Source organism: Pimephales promelas, chromosome 16 (genome assembly GCF_988280905.1).
Source record: "Pimephales promelas chromosome 16, fPimPro1.hap1.1, whole genome shotgun sequence".
Classification (NCBI taxonomy): domain Eukaryota; kingdom Metazoa; phylum Chordata; class Actinopteri; order Cypriniformes; family Leuciscidae; genus Pimephales; species Pimephales promelas.
This window is the reverse complement of record NC_142784.1, coordinates 20,795,867-20,814,688: the sequence shown is the minus strand read 5'-3', so window position 1 is coordinate 20,814,688 and position 18,822 is coordinate 20,795,867. Positions and strand designations below refer to the sequence as shown.

Sequence of the window (18,822 nt, the reverse complement as noted above, 5' to 3'; positions counted from 1 at the left end):
AGGTGGCTATTTCTTCCAATACAAATGAAGTGAAATTAGAATTCTGTAAAAATTATTATTTAAAAGCATTTACAATTTATTTTATTAGCTTTTTATTTATTAAATTGTTTGATTTAATTGTATTGTAAGCTGTCTTTTTTGGATTGTGACTTTAGTTTTTTTTTTACTTGCATGAAGTATGAATTTGTGCTGTAGTATGTTGTTAGTTACAAGCCCAGTATTTTATTTGTGGATGTGCAATTTTCATTCAAAACTTTGAGTGTTATCATTCATATCCAGGAAGATTTGTCTTGATTCTGTACCTCTCAACTGTGTCTCTTTTCTCGTCTGTGAGGTGGCTTTATTTGTCCTCTTTTACTCTGGATTTCTTTTCCCGAAAGCAGAGTTTCACTCTATATAATCTTATTGTCATTTATGTCTCTTTTTTTGCAGCAAAGCCAAGCCGCCTCCCCAAATCTCACCTAGTAAGTCCAGCGGTGGGGAGTTCTGCGTGGCTGCAGTCTTTGCCTCCTCTCGCTCTTGGTTTATCACCAACCCCAACTTGAAGAGAGAGAAAGGTTTGACATGGGCATTTTATCTTGGGCTTTATTTAAACATACTTTTTAAGCTTGAACTTAATTTAGTGGTGTATTTTTCTTTACATAAGTTAATTTATCATATGCTTTGGTATGCTCTTTTTGCTTCTTTAAGTGGTATCAGATGGAACTTCAAAAAAAAATGTTGAGGCCATGTTAGAAACCACTATCTTAATCTTTTTTAAAAACGTGTATTTGGCTTTTCTTCCCTTTTAGATCAGTCTCGACAGGCTGTTGTTGAATCGTTGTACATCCTGAGTTGCTACGGAAACCTTGTGGAGCATGTGCTGGAGCCTCGTCCAATCAGCACGGCTCAAAAGATAGGTGACGACACGCCTCTGGAGCTGAACACCTGTCCGAGAGCCTGTTGGAATCTAGCCAGGTCTTGCCCCGAGGCTCTCAGCACCACACCTATTTACCTGCTTTTACACTTCACCTTCAGTCCTACAGAAGCACCTGACACGACCTACTGCAGTCGTGTCATTTCCATAAAACAGCTTATATGGCTCCTTAATGAGGGCAAGCAAATGATTAATGTCACAGCTCGCCACGGACCCAGGCAACCGCTGAGCTCAGTCGTAATGCAATAATGCTTGTGACCGAGCGAATGAAATGGAAACAGGCAGGGGTTGCTCTCAGAATGGCTTTCTGATCTGATTGTACATGTTCAATGATTATATGTACTGAGCTGTATAGCTCGTGCAGCTCACATGAGATTTGAGAAATGGAAGTTCTGCAGGGCTGCGTCCAGTTTGAGTCCATTATAGCTCAGCTGGAGACTGTTATATACATCTGGCCCTTTGATATGCGCTTCCTAAATTGATTTCTGTGTTTGTTTTGAGTAGGACACCGCAGTGGAATGAGCTACAACCACCTTTCAACAGCAACCACCCCTTGGTGCTGGCCTCAGACTTCGTGCAGTACTATCAGTACCTCCTGGCTGGATGTAAGTATATGTGTGTATACTTGGGACCGTGACAGTTGTTTTTAGCCCTTATTGGTGCACCACAACACAAGAAGCATGCACGGTAAACTCAATCTCTTCTGCCTGCACGATTTTTGAAAGGTTGCTGAAGATAAGCCCGTTCCATTTGACATACGTAGCAGCTGGTGAAGCGCTTTTCTGTTTCCGGTGGTGTCGTGAATCAGGCCTTTGTCACTCTGTCGTACATCCGTGCCCTGAAACTCATCGTAGAGCCAAATTAACCTGAAGGTTAGATTAAACCAATTAGTGTGGTTTTAAACCCATGTAATTTAATAACAAGTGCATAGAGAGTGTGAGCACTTTGGGTTGACATGAAAGGCAAGAGAATGCAACTCGAGGGCAGGAGGCTCACGGATGACCACACATCTAATATATCTTGAATAAGTGAGCATTGTTACGTTAGCTGGATAATCATAAACATTAATGAGTAATTAGCTGTCTGGGTCCTTCAGGCCAAGCTTCACATTTCTTCTCTGCCACTAAAGCCTAAGTGCTCAAGGCCTAACGGGTAGAATATTCTCCAGAAGTCGGTCTAATCGCCATGCATGTGTCAGAGTGATGAAATAGCCGGGCATGAGCGGTCGTGGCAGCGGCTCGGTGTGGATGCGGTTCACCAGGGGCAAAGAACGGCATAATGAGCTTGCTCAGTGCATTATCGTTAATGTCTAATTAAAATAAGCCAGAGATCTTTGCCCCGTGCACTTCTGTTACAGCTGAACCTCCCCGACCTGACACTCAGGAGAGTGTATGTGCATATGTATTTGGCCATGATTACCCGTCGCCCCTGGCCCTCAGTGTGCTGGGCAGCCCACGACGTGTCACCTTTGATTGCTCTCTTCTTTGTATCGCGCTGCTTCCTACTCCCTGAACACGGTATTAAAGTGGACTTCACTGACAATAATATGTGACAAAATAACGCCAAAATTTTCCTCTTTATATGTTGTGAATTTTTTTAGCCACAGCGTGTACAAATAACAATGTCACATGAGACACAGCCATCTTCTAACCATATACATACTGGCACTATATTCTCAAAAAGCGAAGCACTGCTACACATGGGTGGAGTGATTAGCGCAACACCTGAAAAGCTCTGTTGTTACCTCCGTCAACAAAACCAACGTGACTAGCTAGTAGCGAACGTGACTGCGAGCAAATCACTCCACAGAAGTAGCTGTGCGTCGCCTTCTGAGAATATAGTTCCCAGTGTATACGTTTAGAAGATGGCTGTGTGTAAATTATTATATCTGGAAATAAATAGTAGTTGAATATAATAGCTCTGTTATTAGTGTACCAAATAAGAAAGGTTCTTTGTATAGTTTGCAACCTATTTTGAGAGATATTTAGTAATCCATAAGAAAAACCAAACTATCGGTAGGCTTATCGGCATTGGCCGATATCACTCTGATTAATCGGCTATCGGTATCGGCTGAGAAATTTCATATTGGTCCATATATATATTCATCATATATGCAATTAATTTTACTTTAACATAGCATCTAGTTAACTTGACGAAATTGCCATTTATTTCAAGTGCAAAATTATTCAGATAATCAAATATTTATATATTAATTAAGATGTATATCAGCATGACATTATTGACTATGATTGGATTATCTAAAACACTTTTTTTATTTATTAATTTGTTAATATCCTGAAGAAAAAAAATCCCTTTTTTTATGATTATTACCTTTTATTTTATTATTACCTTTGGTTGTTCGCTGCATTGTGTCGGGCCATTAACAGCAACGACTTATGAATGCAATGTACGTGATTTTAGATTTTTCCAGTGTTCATTAATTTAAATAATTATCATAATGATGCACTTTTTTGTCTCATCTTTGTTAACGTTGACAAAAAGAAAAATCTTGAACAAACATTTCCTTTAATAATTTTGTTGACAATATTCTCATTGGGGTCTTCTCAGTTAAGCAGTTGTACACAGGAAGTGATGCGCCTCCTTTTGGGATTAAGCACAAAGAAGCCTTAGCTGGGCGTTAATGTTATCAGCCTGTCGTTTTCTTTGTAATTACTCTGTAAAAGGCTACTCTGAAGAGAAGAGAATACAAAGAAAGAGAGCTAGAGATAGCAGAGGTGCATTGGTAGTGGACAGTTCCCAGGCTCAGTCGTCTCAGAAATGGGTGGGGTGCGTGCCTTTACCCACAAACTGTGAGGACTCGCAGCAAGCAGGGCTTTGTGATTGACAGCTCTGGTCTTGCTTCTAGATTGGATGACCTGGCTGATTAAAAATGCAGCATGTGGACGGTAGGGTCAGAGGAGCTGGAGCCTGCACGACTGGTGATAAAAGCAACCGTGGCGCCACTTCTTGGTCACTATCTCCACCTGTCCATCTGCCCAGCCTTTGGCAGCTCTCGGGAAGGGGAGCATTACCCAGCCACTGCTGATGATACCCAGATGATGGGTAGATAACAAGGACACGCTGGCCCAGCGAAGCTCCTTCGGTCCAACTCAGAGCGCTCAGGGAATCCTCAGTTTGCGACATTAGCTGTCGTTGAGCAGAGAGAGAGGCGGCTGTGAGTCTGAGAGCTCTCTAATGAATGAGTCCTGATTTCTTAAGGAAAGGTGTGAGGGTTTTGTTCAGAGCTGCAGGAAAGTGCAGACCATAACCTTTTACAACATTTAGCACATTTATTTAAAATTATCGTTCATTGTATTTTTGGAACACAAAATATACCCAAACTCCTGGCATTATTTGTATAGCTGTGTTTGTAGTATACTAAATAATTAAGTAAAACAATTTTTTTGGAAGTGACAGAGTAGAAAATGACTACAGTACTGACAGAAACATTTAATGCAAGACATTAGTCATTAGACAAACATCACCAAAATCAAAGGACCAAGCAATAATTCATGCATTAAAGGAAATAATAATACAATAAGTCAATTAATAAAATAAATAATACAAATTTAGTAGATATGTAAATATTTAGATTTTAAAATTCCTTATATGTCACATATTGAGTAATTTATGCAAATATGGAAATAAATAAATATAGTTTTAAATAAACGTATTTGTTTTTGGAGAAAAATAATTAATAAACATGGATTCACTTTTTTGAAATTTTTTTGATTTTGAGGAAATGTGGGGAAAATAACAACAGTAATAGAAAAAGCATTTAATACAAGCGGAGACCACACTTTTGAATGAATTAATAAAAAATAAAATACACATGCAAATATCTAAATAATCAGTGTTGGGCAGTATCTAGTTACATGTAACGGCATTATGTAATTTAATTACGAAATAAATGTAACTGTAATCCTTTAGAGTTACTTAGAGTTACCAGTTACTTAGTTACATTACTTCTAAAGGGGTGGTAAAATGCCATTTTCACAAGATGTAAAATAAATCTCCGATGTGTGTGTGTGTGAAGTTTTAGCACAAAATACCCCACAGATATTTTTATATAGCATGTTAAAGTTGTCACTTTTTGAGGGTTTGAAAAAAATGCACCGTTTTGTGCCCAGCCCTTTAAATGCAAATGAGCTGCTGCAGAGGGCGGGGTTAAAAATTAGTGTTAAAAATTAGTATGATCTTTATTTCTGTAGTTTTTTTCTAGTATGGAGAAAATAACTACAGTAATGGCAACAAATCCTGGTCTGGCTTATGTTTCCAGGTGTCAATATACACAGTTATGCACCTGAACAAACAATATATAACTGAAAGGTCGTTTGTACATAGTTTGCGTGTTGGTGGCCAAAGCAAATTTGTAACCAGGCTTTGACTGTGATACTGCGGGTTTATGTGGTCAGGGCCTGTTTCCTGTCCTTATTCTGTTGCTCACACTCTAACTCACAACAGATAAACTGCTCTTAACAGTCCAGGAGCCCTCGACCTCTTAAGCCCGGCCATTATGAACCCACTGTAACCTGATCTACAGAGCCAGCTACTGTTCTTACGCTTCAATTATTTATTAGTCAACACTTATTGTCCCCCTGGGCTTTGGAAGGGGGGGAAGGAGGAGGACCAGAGCTTGATTGTGTTTAAGAGGTAACATGGCCTGGCTCTGTTCTGACCCATCAGAGGTCGGTAAGTCACTCTACGATTTATGTCGGCATAATGCAGCGTGCTGGGATAGCGGAGGCCGCGCTTTGGCAGCGGCTAGTGTTACTGTGATTGAGTGGGGCCGATAGCGAGTAGATTTCCTCTTCGAGTGGAGGTGTCAGTGTATCTGTTACTCACACAGTAGTGACTGTGCCATGAACCTGGCGGGATCACCTCATCAAGTGTGTCTGAACACCTGGTGTGTGAGCACTTATGTCTGCGAGACAGATAGAGAGAAGAAGAGGGAACAAGAGCGACGGGCTCCTTGTGTCCTCCAGATGAGGACTTGACATCTTTATTATTCACTGCTGTATTATGTACATTGGTAACAAAGGCATGTGTTTGCCTGGAGGTGGGAAGGGAAACCACTGATTGTGCACATTAGTCTGAATACTTGGCGCCTGCTTAGCGAAGCCTCCAAGTGCTCCATCTGTCTCTGTCCTAGCTGTCTTTGCTGCTGAAAGCTCTGCACTCTTTTATCTGTCTTACTTTCTCACATACCAGAACACACTGTGGACATTTTGACTGGCTTTCTACAGCACAGATATGTTAATTGCTAATTAGGTGTTTTATTGGTGCTTTTATGCAAAGTGATTTACAGTTCAGAAACAGTTCTCATGGAACGACCTGAAGATTGCAAGGTTATAATAATATAATATAATAATAATATAATATAATGGTTATTTTATGCAAGTGCCTTTTTGTGCAATTCTTACAGAAACAGTCATAATGGAACAACATGGACATTTTATTATTAATATTTTATTTTTGCACGTGTCTTACAGTGCAATTCTTACAGAAACAGTCATAATGTAATTACAGTTTTTATGTATTTATATATTTATTGGCAAGGGGATAATATAATATAATCATTTTCGTACATGACTAATCTTTACTTGTTTCTCTCTGTGTGCAGTGGCACCTCCTGGCAGCCCCGGCCCCATCACCCGGCATGAGTCTTATGACAGCCTGGCTTCCGATCACAGTGGCCAGGAGGATGAAGAATGGCTCTCACAGGTCAGTCAGAACTCCGGCCTTCTCCTATGACCTTCCATCTCTACATTAGCTTAACTTTAACCGTAATAAACAGCACTTAAACTACACACATCATACATTTCAGTGAAACACTTACAGTGATAATGCATCACTGAGTTGCTGCCAGTAGAAGGCATAAATAATTTCTTGCGCCATTACCAGGTACGTACACCTAACATGGATCTGATCAAATTTGTTATCCTTTATTTCCACCTGTCATCCTGACTAAAGCATAGCACTGTTCTGCAGGATTGTCTGATTTATTAGACAAGAAAACAAACTTTTTATTTATTTACTGTGTTGTTTTAGTATTATTTATACAGCATTGTTTATTAGCCATTTGCTTTTTAATTTTATGTTAAGTTTTAATAACAACAGCACTAGAGTTGCCTTCTAAAATCATGTAGCATATTAAACAATCCTTATTTATTTTCCATCATTAAATTCTTCATTTTAAATTGTTCAAAATCTTTTAAATTAGGTTCTTATTCCCAGATTTACAATCCGGTCTCAAACTTTTGAACCCCACTGAAAGTTTTATGATCTAATATTCTTGATTACCCAGATGCAACATGTCCAGCATGTGTGTGGCAGTTTTTGTGTGGCCTGAACGGCCCCAGCCAAAGCTTTTAAACCTTAAGGTTGTTAATGTACCAGCATTAGCGAAAGCAGACCCATCACATCCCCCATCACATCCCGCCTGCCTAATGACACCATTAACACGTGCGGCGACAGCTATTGGCTAAACACAGTCTAAACCCTGTTGATGGCTCTATTTATCTGCTTTATATGTGATTGCAATTAGTCTGCTTGTCTGTTATGTGTTATGGCAACATAGCATAAAAAGCACAGTCCTCTGTGAGCGCTATGTAATAAGTGCTGTCAGTGTGAGGCGGCTGCAATATGGCGGGCTCAAGGCGAAGTGCAGAGAGAGTGCGGAGGGGGGCAACATCTGGCCATAGCCTCCTTGAAAGCATCTGTTTCTCTCAGGCCTGTGCAACACTGTTGGTGTTAACTACAGTGAAAAAAAAACACACATACCGCTAGCCTCATTTACACAGATGTGACAGGAAGAGGACGGAAGAGCTGACCCCACGCTCCTTCAGAAAAGATGGAGAAATGAAGTGGAGAGAGGGACGCTGGCCGGATGGACGCTCTTCTCCTCCGCCCTTCCCTCTCTCTCTCTCTCGCTTCATGATGTTAGTGTCATGCCATGTTAATGCAGTCCACTGGGGAGGAAGAGTGGCGTCTGTCTAACACGCATGTAACCCCCCCCCCCCCCCCCAATTCCCCTGATTTGACATTGCTGGTCGAAAGCAGACACTTACCCACACATTCCTTTGAGTGTGTGCTTGTTTGTCTATATTGGAACTGTTGGTGTCACACAATCCCCAGTTTAATGCCATGTCAATTTGTTGGTGACTGAAGTTTTATAAATTGAATGTGGACTGATAAATGTAAAATATTTTATATTATTAAAGTTTTAGTTATTAAAAAAATGTCAGTAAAGTTTCCTCTTTGTGATTCCATAGACAACAAAGCCATACATCAGAAATAAGTTCATTTTATATCATTTAAGCTGATCATATTTAAATAGTCGTAAAAAAATGTAAGAGCGCAGATATGTCTTTTCATAAATGCTTTTCTTTATATACCCCTACATATACAATTTATATATATAAGGTATATTCTTATTTATTTATTTACACGATTTCCGATTTCCTGATTTTTTTAAATGTTCTTAATATAATTTTTTCTAATCTTGTTTTTATTATCTAAAAAAAATCTGGGTGCAGAGTGAGATTGACTCAAATATTGAGCACTAGAAAAAAAAAAAAAAAAACTTTCTCAAGTTAAATGTGTTGCAAATCCGGTGCTCCACTATATCACTATGTGTGTTATAATTTACAGGTGGAGATTGTTACCCACACTGGCCCTCACCGAAGACTCTGGATGGGACCTCAGTTTCAGTTCAAGACCATCCATCCTTCAGGTCAGACCACGGTCATCTCCTCCAGCTCCTCTGTTCTTCAGTCACAGGGGCCCAGCGACACCCAGCAGCCTCTTCTTGATTTCGACACAGACGACCTGGACCTACACAGCCTTAGGTGCCGATGCTTTAACACACATTCACACACAACACTGCTCACATTACCACCTGCCATCATCAACACCAAATTCACAGTGTGACAGCATAGACTCATGTTACTAACCACAGAAATTCACTAAATACACATATTGACCAACTCTAGACCAGCACTTGCACAAACACTCTACCAGAGCATCTCTATCTGTCTATCTCTCTGCCAGTTTGCCTGCTTGTCTAATACTGTCCGTCCGTCCGTCTTTCTGTCTGTTCTATTTTGTCTGTCTTTCATTCTATTTTTTTTTTCTAGTCATAATTTGGTTGCTTTTCTCAGCAAATACTAAAAAATGTTAAATTATTATTGGAAAAAAAAGATTGATTATTTAGCATACTGTATGTAATTAATTAGATTCAGGTTAAGCATAATTAACTAGTGTACTGCATACAAGTCTAATTCACAATTTTTGAATATCTCTTAATCCTGGGATGCAGGATCCAGCCTGTGCGTTCAGAGCCTGTTAGCATGCCTGGGTCTTCTCGCCTGGTGGCCGACCGTAGAGGCCAGTCCACAGTCATAGATACCGGCTCAGGTAAGACCACTGGCTTCTCTTATGTTTTTTTTTCCACAAGTTCTGAAGCTCTTGGATTATAAACAGCTTCCACAGGAATTGTCTCTTAAGCCAAGTTCACACTACAGGATTTTAAGCCCGATTTGCAAATCGTTGAGTTCGCCGACAGGTCAAGGTGTTATCGCGTGCAAATCGTGGGGGATTAGCAGGCAATGAACGCTTGCCAATCTGTTGGTATGAAAGAGCCAACAACGCAGCGAAGACGCTCGCAGACGCATCGTCAGAAGCATGCTAGATATCCAGAGCCGTCGCGCGACTCAACCTCAGTGATGTCATGAGTACAGCCAATCATAGCAACGCATGGGTTGAGGTCACCGGGTAAATCTTAGTTTTTCTTTTTTTTTTGCATTTTTTTCTCAGAGCAAATCACCGCGCAAACGGTGTGCAGCGCTAGTTTCTGTCTGACGTCCATATTCACGTGTTGTGTTCTCTTCTTCGCTGGGTATTGGCGCACGTGCTGTTTCGCGTCATTTCTGGATGGTTTTATTGCGTGGTTTTTCCTGACAAAACGTGTTTTGTAGACAAGATAGAATCGTTGGGTGACAGAGTTGTTAACTCATTATTTATTTGATTATTTTCAGGATTTAGACCGTACTATAGTACTGAAACAGCTCTCATTAGAGTCACAAATGATTTGCTCTTATCATCCGATCGTGGTTGTATCCCTATGTAGTGCGTTGTCAACTCGTGTAGTGAGTTACCTCCTGTTGCGGATCAATCACGTTGTGTTGTGTGGTGTGAACAGCTAAACAACTTGAACACTCTTGATTTCACAGAGAGCAAGTCATGTAGTGTGAACCGCACAGTTCAGCCCGACGTTTTAAAATCATGTAGTGTGAACAAGGCCTTACTCTGCCTTATACTGAAACAGTTGCAACCTGCCTAAAAAGTACAGTATCAGCAGTCTACATTTGGTAAATATGCTTATTGTGACCTTTGAGTTAGATTAAATGGATGTTGTTTAAAGGGATTTTGATTTCTCTTTTTTTATTCCTCCAGTTGTCATGTTGAGATAATCCAATCAACAGATATCTAGATAGGCTTTTTTTTCCCAATTTGAGCTTCTGTAAATGTAGATCTACAGTCTAAACAAAACAAGAGAGAAAATCAATTGCAGAGAATCAAAGAACAATGCACTGTTTGCTCTTTTTCAGTCGCAGAGTGATATTTTGCTGTGTATGCTCGCACGTATATATGCGGACGACACAGTCTTTCATGTTTCATTGAAATCAAAAGCAAAGCTCCAAAATGTGGTTTGTCAGTAGAAGGTAGGCTGTGTTGACTGTTGTGATGTTTAGTGCTGGGCCTGTAGACACACATTAGCTGCATCGCACTGTCAGGCGTTCTCATCTTTAAGATTGCACTCTCTGCGGTGTCTTCAAAAGTACCCGCTGCTCCTTTGCATCTAGTGACTTCCTGTCAAGAAAACTGTCTCGTCATCATCTCACGTCGCCCCTCCTCTAAACCCTCACCTCCAAAAGAAAGAAAGTAACCGTCTTTATCACACAGCTCTCCTCCCTCTCATTCTCTCTTCTCCGGCCCGTCTGGAGGAGAGCTGCCGGAGTCTTTTTTATGGGCTGATGCTTATCAGTCTGTGTGTGATTGCTCAGCTCTCAGGGCTTCAAGCAGTGTGGCGCCTGCTCTTATCAGCGCTCATCGCTTTGTCTTTGTGCCTTCAAAAGACAGCGCAGCCCTGTTTGTTCCACTCCTCTGCCGCGATGTATCTCTCTAGTCCAGGCTGTCCTGGAGGATCTAATGCTGTCCTGCAGGACAGTGTCTCGATCTTGTTTACTGTTTAGGCCCATTTTAAACTGTCTCGACCATTTGCCCAGTTTCATGTCTGCTCGCACTCTGTTAAGGCAACTTAATTACCCAAAGGTCAGTGTAAAATTTAGCATTAACGTTTATGCCTAAAGGGTGTTTTTTTTGTTGATCTTTAGAAGTTGCCTAATATGTAGAATAAAATAAGATACAAATAAAATGCATTCATTAAAATGTTAATAAAATAGTATATATTTCATACATTTTGTTATTATAAATAAAGTATTTCTAGAACTTCGTGTTGACAGATATGTGGAATAAAATATCTGTATTTTTTACAATAAAATAGTGTACATTTTATAAAATAAAAGGTTTGAGAAAATAAAAACATTTGATTTAATGATACTTTATTTTGGCCAAATTCTTAGGCAGCGTCACACGTATCCTTTGTGGAGAAGGCAATCCCATAATGCATTTGGACAAGCTTGGTTAAAATCAGCAAACTGAAACAACAAAACTACAATTCAATTATTTTGCCCAAAAATGTTTGGATGTGCTATGTTTTTTTTGTGTGGATGCTTTAAAACGTTACATGACTGTATGTAGGCAGCTCACAAACCTGTGGTCCTTACATTGTGAAAGTAGGTGTTTCAGAAAGATCACATGAAGATACCATAGCTTCCCTGCCTGCTACAGTATATATTAATGCTTGTTATGTGATGTCCTTTGTTATATACCACCCCTAAGGGAGCCGGCTCCATGTGGCCATTTCTGCCGGATGTGTGTGCTGACACTAAACCCATCATAAGCAGCGCCTGTCTGCTTGACACAGCGTATCAGGAGAAAGAAAAAAATCACACAGCCACTGTCTCAGCTTCCCAAAATCAATCGGACATGCAGCCGGCATTATCGATACTCCTATCTGGTCCCAGGAGCGTCACTCTGGCCCTGCTAGACTACACAGCGTATTGTGCGAGAAAAGACAGGAGGCGTTTTATCTATTTGAACCATAAAGCGAGCAGGAACACAAATCTCTTTTGATTGTATTTTGTTATGACTCAGTAGCAGAAACACCCCAGCATTTGTTCGGCGAGAGCACTTTTCCTTCCTGGCCCAGTTGTTATGTGTGTGGCGTGGCGGGGTGGCAGGGGCCTGTCGGAGATCGGGAGATGAGCGGGCGACAGTGCACGAAAGATGATGGCGTGTTGTGAGTTTGCTATCGCGTCTTGGAAGAAGCCTGACTGATAACTGCAAGTGTGTCTTGCATTGTGTTGGGGCCGATGACGAGTGTTTTTTTTTTGTATTCATCTGAGTGTATATTGTTTTTACGTTGGGGTATGGATTTAAAGTGCCAAATAACTGGATTTACTCACTAGTTGATCAGTAACGTCATTAGGAACTGTAATGTAACTACATGGTTTTAATTGAAAACAAGTCATACAAAAAACCTACTAATGAAAACAGCTCTCGAGAGTTGAACATCTCTGTACTTTTACCTCAGCGTAAAATTGACCAGTATGTGTGTATTTTAGGTGCCTAAAAAGGTCCTTATTTTGTCCCGGACACACAAAATAAAGTAAAAATAAAAAATATATGACATAAAACTTAATTAAATTAATAATGTAAGCAATATGATACATTTAACACCGAAGTAAATGATTTTGTTTTTCTTCAAAACCGAGAATAGAAGAGAAGAGAAAATTCAATACATTAATTAAATTAATTATGATTATAATTATGTATGTAAATATGACTTTTTAGTGAGTTTTTTTGAGGTTTTATTGATGGTTGAAATAGAGAATGGATGAATGAATTAATTGATACTTGTATTTGAGTGACTAATTATAACATTTTATATTGTATATTTTGTATTGTAATTCACCTGCTCGGAGACTGCTGATGGATACTAGCTTAAGCTAAATCTGGTGCAAAGCACCTTTAATTAATGTTTTTTGCACATTGTCCCTGTTGAAATAAATAAATGAATGAATGAAAATGAAATTTAATTTTTTTAAAGAGAATTAATTAATGAATACATTAGTTAAATGGGCATCACATTTCAGTGGATCACATTTCAGTGAATGGTATTTTTAATGGTACCAAATGTTTTCTTTTCTACTCTACATTTGTTGCCTACATTAGTGCGGTCATGGCAGTGGTCACTGCTGTTGGCTGTTATCACATTGTGACTGTAAAACTGCTCTCACCGATACTTATCGTCATCAGAGTGTGTGCCCTGTGTTTTATCTACCGCCCTTACACAGCCCTTAACTCAGGTGCAGGGTGTGTGTGTGTGAGTGTTTGTGTGTGGCAAGACAAAGCCATCTCTGTGCTTTAGTGTGGTATAGTATGTTCCTCTGTGCTGGTCATGCCTTCAGGCCAGTGGGACAAGCCTGATCGCTCCCCTGGTTTCCTCTCCCAGCATGGCTGAGCGCTCAGAGATTGGGCACCTGGACTCTACCTGCGTCCAGCAGTAATGGATCCTCACCCGTGGTCTGTAATTACCTGGATGGGCATAAAGGTGGCTTGTTGTCGGAGATACTGCTCACATTCAAGCCAGAAGGATCCTGACGCGGCTCAAGGAGGAGCTCGTGCCACATGATCTCCCCGAACAATGAGAGGTGTTTTTGAGCCGCCTATAGATTGGGGAGCCATTCCCGTGACCCAGCGCTCTCCCTGCCGCCCTAGCCTGTCTCTTTCAATAGGGACTCGCCACCTGCCCCAGGCCCCCTCTCCGCCACACTCACTGACTCCATTCTTCTGCCCCTGACCTGGAAGTCCCCGCCACAATACAGAAGCTGCCGCGGACGCCTGGCCAGATTGGCTGATCTGACTGTGAAGGATGCCATTCTTATCATCAACCTACTGTCTGAGAATCAGAGACCCAACGGCCTTATCTCACACTGCTATCTCTTCCCTTCCTATTTTTCTCCTTCTTTCTCTTTCTGTTTTTCCTCTTTTTTTTTCCTCAATTACTTTATTGGCTAGACTGTATTGCCACAGCATCAGTACAAAACAACAGCGAAACAATTGACAGAAAAAGCAAGGTGCAAGTTTATAGACATCTTAGAAAATAAATTATAAAACGGTTAGTTCCAATCCTTGATTCTGATTGGTCAATAGAACACGGCGATGACCGCTTCACCCAACGGTTCTATTTCATATCACTGATCAACACTGCAGTTCCTATGTTGTTTTTTTATTTAAGCTTTCATTTCTTTTAATGATTTTACTTCATGAAAGTTGCACTAAGACATATTGTTTTTACTTTAATATTTTTATTGTGTGGTAACCATTTTATAAAAGCAATAAGGTACTCGAGGCAAGTGCTGTATCGTGAATAAGTATAAGTATAGTGCCTAACAACACCCTTCAGCCGTAATTTATTCACGATACAGCACAGCTTCTCGTACCTTATTGCTTACATATAGTACTATTGTTTTATTTATATATTATCTTGTCATTTTATTGTTATTTTATATATAAATATACATAAAATATAATAAAATGATTAGCAATTTGTCTTTATTATTAATACAATAAAATGTGTTTTTTGTTATCAAATACAATTACATAATAAAATTATTATTTATAATTTAAAAAATACAATAAAATTAAATAAAATGGCATATAATATAATAAAATATTCAGATACCACAGAAAATATTTCTAATGAGATATATCAGACTCTTGGCCTTCTGTCTTGAATAAATAATATTAAGTTTTGAAAATTAATTAAAAAAAAAACACTGACACAAATAATAACAAAAAAATGTAAAAATACTGTGGTATATTTTAACATTTTCAGTTTATTATTTGGAGTGTGTTGTATCATTTATTAAAAATAAAAGCTTTTGAGTGTGACATTATATCCAGTTACTAATATGGCCATCTACGTGACTTTCTTACTAGACATGCAGCTTTGCATTCTACTATAGCAACCACACAGCAACATGATGGAGAACACTCAGAACACCTCTATATGTGTGAACCGAGGGCAGCGTTGTGTGTGTGTGTGAGAGAGAGAGAGAGAGAGAGAGAGAGAGAGAGAGAGTTTGTGTATGTAGTGCCAGGGGCGGGAGCAGCTGCTCTTTAAAGCGACTGAATGGACAGCAATGTGTCAAGCATCTGCTGTGTACTCACTCAAAGCTTTTACCTCCACAGTGCTGCAAGCCACTCCAACAGACAACCACTCGTTCTGTCAACATATGAACCCCCTCCTCATCATCTATACAATGATAAACAATTGAATTGCTAAGTTGTGATTTAGGATCAGTTTTTTGGATGCTTTCCAGCCACTTTGCATTTGATTGAACGCTTCGTCCATGGCCTTTGAAGGAGTTGGGTTGTCATTTGTAGGCTTGTGTGAGTGTTTTAGGGCATAATCGAACACATCTGGTCGAGTGGGGTTAGTTGTTGGAGAGTGATGAGGTGACAGGAAGGACATGTGCAGACCTTGGCACTCCATGTGCCATTAAGATCCTTGCAGCCATTATGACAAACAGCAGTGGGCAAGTTGTAGACCCTTCTCACCTTGACCTCAGGTCAGTCTTACAGTATTTGACTGTCTGTTCTCAGCAGGATGTAAGGATTTATTAGTTTATCTAATTGTTTTTTTTTTTCCCTCCTGGTAAATTGGGTCTTTAAATTAGGGATGCATGGTTTATATGGATCATATCAGTTAACAGCAGATATAAGAGTTTATTTATTTTTTATTATTTATCAGTATTAGTCAATTTTGGATATTTATGTATACAATATTGGCAGCATGTATACAATATTAGTCTGTTGTCACTTTAAGACCTAATGCGCAGATGCAATATAATGATGGGCATCAATTTTCTTTCTCAATTGTTTATATTCACTCTAGACACAAGTGGCTGTGTTTACGATGATACTTACAGAGACGGGCATTTTGACATAATTTTGACAAAATATGTGCCTGTTGAAGCACAAAAGAAGAGACAGAAAACGGAATTCAGTGTTAGGTTCTGTGTAGTGCATAAAAAGTTCTCTTTTACGTCTTTTTGTTCTTTAATGCTTTAAACTAACTTGAAATTTTAAACTGACAGGACATAAACAAGTGCAAAGTACACATTTTCACTCTATGATAATTAAACTGCAATTAATCTGCGACTCACATGTGGACCATACGGATCACGGATAAACTATGATCCCTACTTGACATTTCACATCTTGCGATGTGAATTTCGTGGATGCACACATTGCGATGTTGATGCTGATGTATATTGTGCCTAATCCCTGCTTTGAATTGTCTTTAAAAAATTACATTTTTGATAAGATAAACTGTATAAAGGGTGTCAGATGCTTTCAGTCCCAGGCAAACTAAGATTATTCAGCTAGTTGTTCAGGTACTGTTCAGTTATTCAGCCATAAATTCACACATTCTCGTCTCATGCTGCTGAAGTTCTTCCCATTCCTCTCTCATCAGTTAGGACCGCTCAGCCTGTGAAAGTACATACTTGCTTCGGGCACACTGTGTTCTGTCTCCATCTTCCCCACTGTGTATTTTTGTTGTTGCGTGTGTGCGTGTGCCCGCCTGCGTGTTTCTGACAGCCGCCAAAAAGCACAGCTCTTAGTTTGGGTCCCGCTGTCCCAGCCTGCCACATCTGAGCGTACCAGCACGCTCTGACGGGGGTCTCAGAGTGATTGGCCCCCTCCAAGGTGGGGCCACAATTAAAAGCTAAGAACAAAAGCTCTCCGCGCCAAAGCGTGGGCCTCAGCGACTCAACATATGCCCGCCGCTCCCAGCACAGCCCTCCAGACACTAATGGACTCTGACAGCGTCTCCACACGAGGCGGCATTATCTTCCCCCAGCATGCACTCTCACTCCATAATGTATTGATCGGGCAGCTGCGATGGTATTTTTTACACCTCAGAGTCTGCGCCTGATGTACGCCACTTCATTGAGTCATTACGGTGAGCGGAGAGCAGCGCAAAGCAAGAGCTGTTAAAAATGAATAGAGGATGAAGAATGAGAAAGCATTCCATCAAACTCCACCTCTTCCGTGCCGCTCTCCGGCCAGGAGACAGCAAGTCTGTTGTGTTTGTTTTGTGACTTTCCGATTGTCGTGTGAGCGTGTGTCATAGTTAATGTTGGTTTTTATAGCGTGGTTCTGTTGAATACTTTGGTTAGTTCCATATCATTTGTGTGTCTTGTACAGGACCATTCAGCACATAGTTATAGGCATCTAAAGATTTATATGCCATCCGTTTCTCTTTACGATCGGTTTCTCTATAGAAGTCAGGCCACTCAACCGAGATAACGTAACGTTAATCCTGTCAGATCGTCCATGCATTGAGTGAGCGTGTAGGCGGCCACGGGTCGGCCGATCTGGTTCTGTCCGTTAAAAATAACTTTTGGAAATAACAATCGCGGCCCTGGACACTGAGTGACCTTACACATTAAGATAAAATCTGATTTTCTCCAGTCATTGTTAAAAAACAAGCTAATAAATCTTGCTAACTAGCATTAGTGAAGCGGCCAGAGGGATCGTTCTGCCTCCACCTAAGCTCCGCCCACATAAAAACGTCACCATGTTTACCAACTGAAAAGGGGTCTATTAAATGCATGTATTACCAAGATTATCTCATAAGTTGACTAAAGGAACTGTTCGTGGAACTGTTAAAGAACTGAAAGTTGAAATTGGAACCTGTGTCATAATCATTCTAAACCCTACAATTTTAGTACATTTGCCCATATTCAGTAATTCCTTATACATTTTATCATTTTATCAAATTCTAATAATATGGATTCTTTTTGACTTTTTTGTAATCTTTAGAATAGAGTAAAATGGCTGATAATGGCTAGTATTGACTTCAATCTGATCCTTTTGAGTGGGCATGTCCTTTCCGCGTGTGTGGAATGAGCTGCTGTTGAAGGATGACTGAAGGGCTGATGACAGAGGCGAGTTCCTCTTCTGGAGGTGAGGTAATGTGACATGGTCAGATTCTCCTGCACAGCCCCTCCTCTCTCCAGGTGTGGAGGTGAGGTGCTGCGGGTCATTTCCTGTGCAGATGAGTTTCAGTCTGGGAAGATTATCTGAGCTCACCTGCCCACCACGGCCCACAGAGCCATCCTTTGTTTATTCATTTAGTGTCGCAGATTAACCCTGGCCAGCGGGCCTTCCTGGAAACGGTATCCAGGTGACTGTGGAGAGGTGAGGAGCCTCTGCCTTTCTCTCTCCTCACCTGGAAATAAATGTCTGGTCATTTACACCTGTGTGTTTCCAAGGAGCCAGGAACGCCTAACACGCCTTAGCCAGATTCCTCCGTAGATTCCTCTAAATCAGTGGTTCTCAACTGGTTTGATCATGGGACCCACATTTTCCCATGGTCATCAAGTCGTAACCAATTTTGCTTTTAGGAATTTTACCTGATTCCTAATAAGTGTTATATTATGCGTTATAATGTGTTGTGTTACACATGTGTTATATGTGTGTGATTCATACTGATGAATAAACAGTATAAGCTAAGGCTATTTAATAAAAGCCCCAAAGTAATTTTTGTTAATACAATAAAGTTTATAGAGACACTACGAATAAAATATACAAAACAACACAATGTGAAAATGAAGTGACATTTTGGGGTTAAGGAAACAACAGTTGCCATGGTAAATACACAATACTAGCACGAGCTGTAAACTAAACATATGTAAAAAGCTCCT

General features: G+C 40.1%; 1 protein-coding gene across 5 annotated transcripts in view; it reads left to right on the top strand.

Annotated features, from left to right (window-relative positions):
* The window catches only part of bcas3 (BCAS3 microtubule associated cell migration factor), a 222,501-nt gene that overhangs the window by 84,149 nt on the left and 119,530 nt on the right, over positions 1-18,822 (top strand). For all 5 annotated transcript variants that reach the window (XM_039671015.2, XM_039671017.2, XM_039671016.2 and 2 more), the window contains 6 exons: positions 433-557; positions 792-957; positions 1,421-1,521; positions 6,540-6,640; positions 8,570-8,766; positions 9,237-9,334. In XM_039671015.2, the coding sequence (XP_039526949.2) occupies positions 433-557; positions 792-957; positions 1,421-1,521; positions 6,540-6,640; positions 8,570-8,766; positions 9,237-9,334 (788 nt within the window). The remainder of the gene's footprint in view (positions 1-432; positions 558-791; positions 958-1,420; positions 1,522-6,539; positions 6,641-8,569; positions 8,767-9,236; positions 9,335-18,822) is intronic.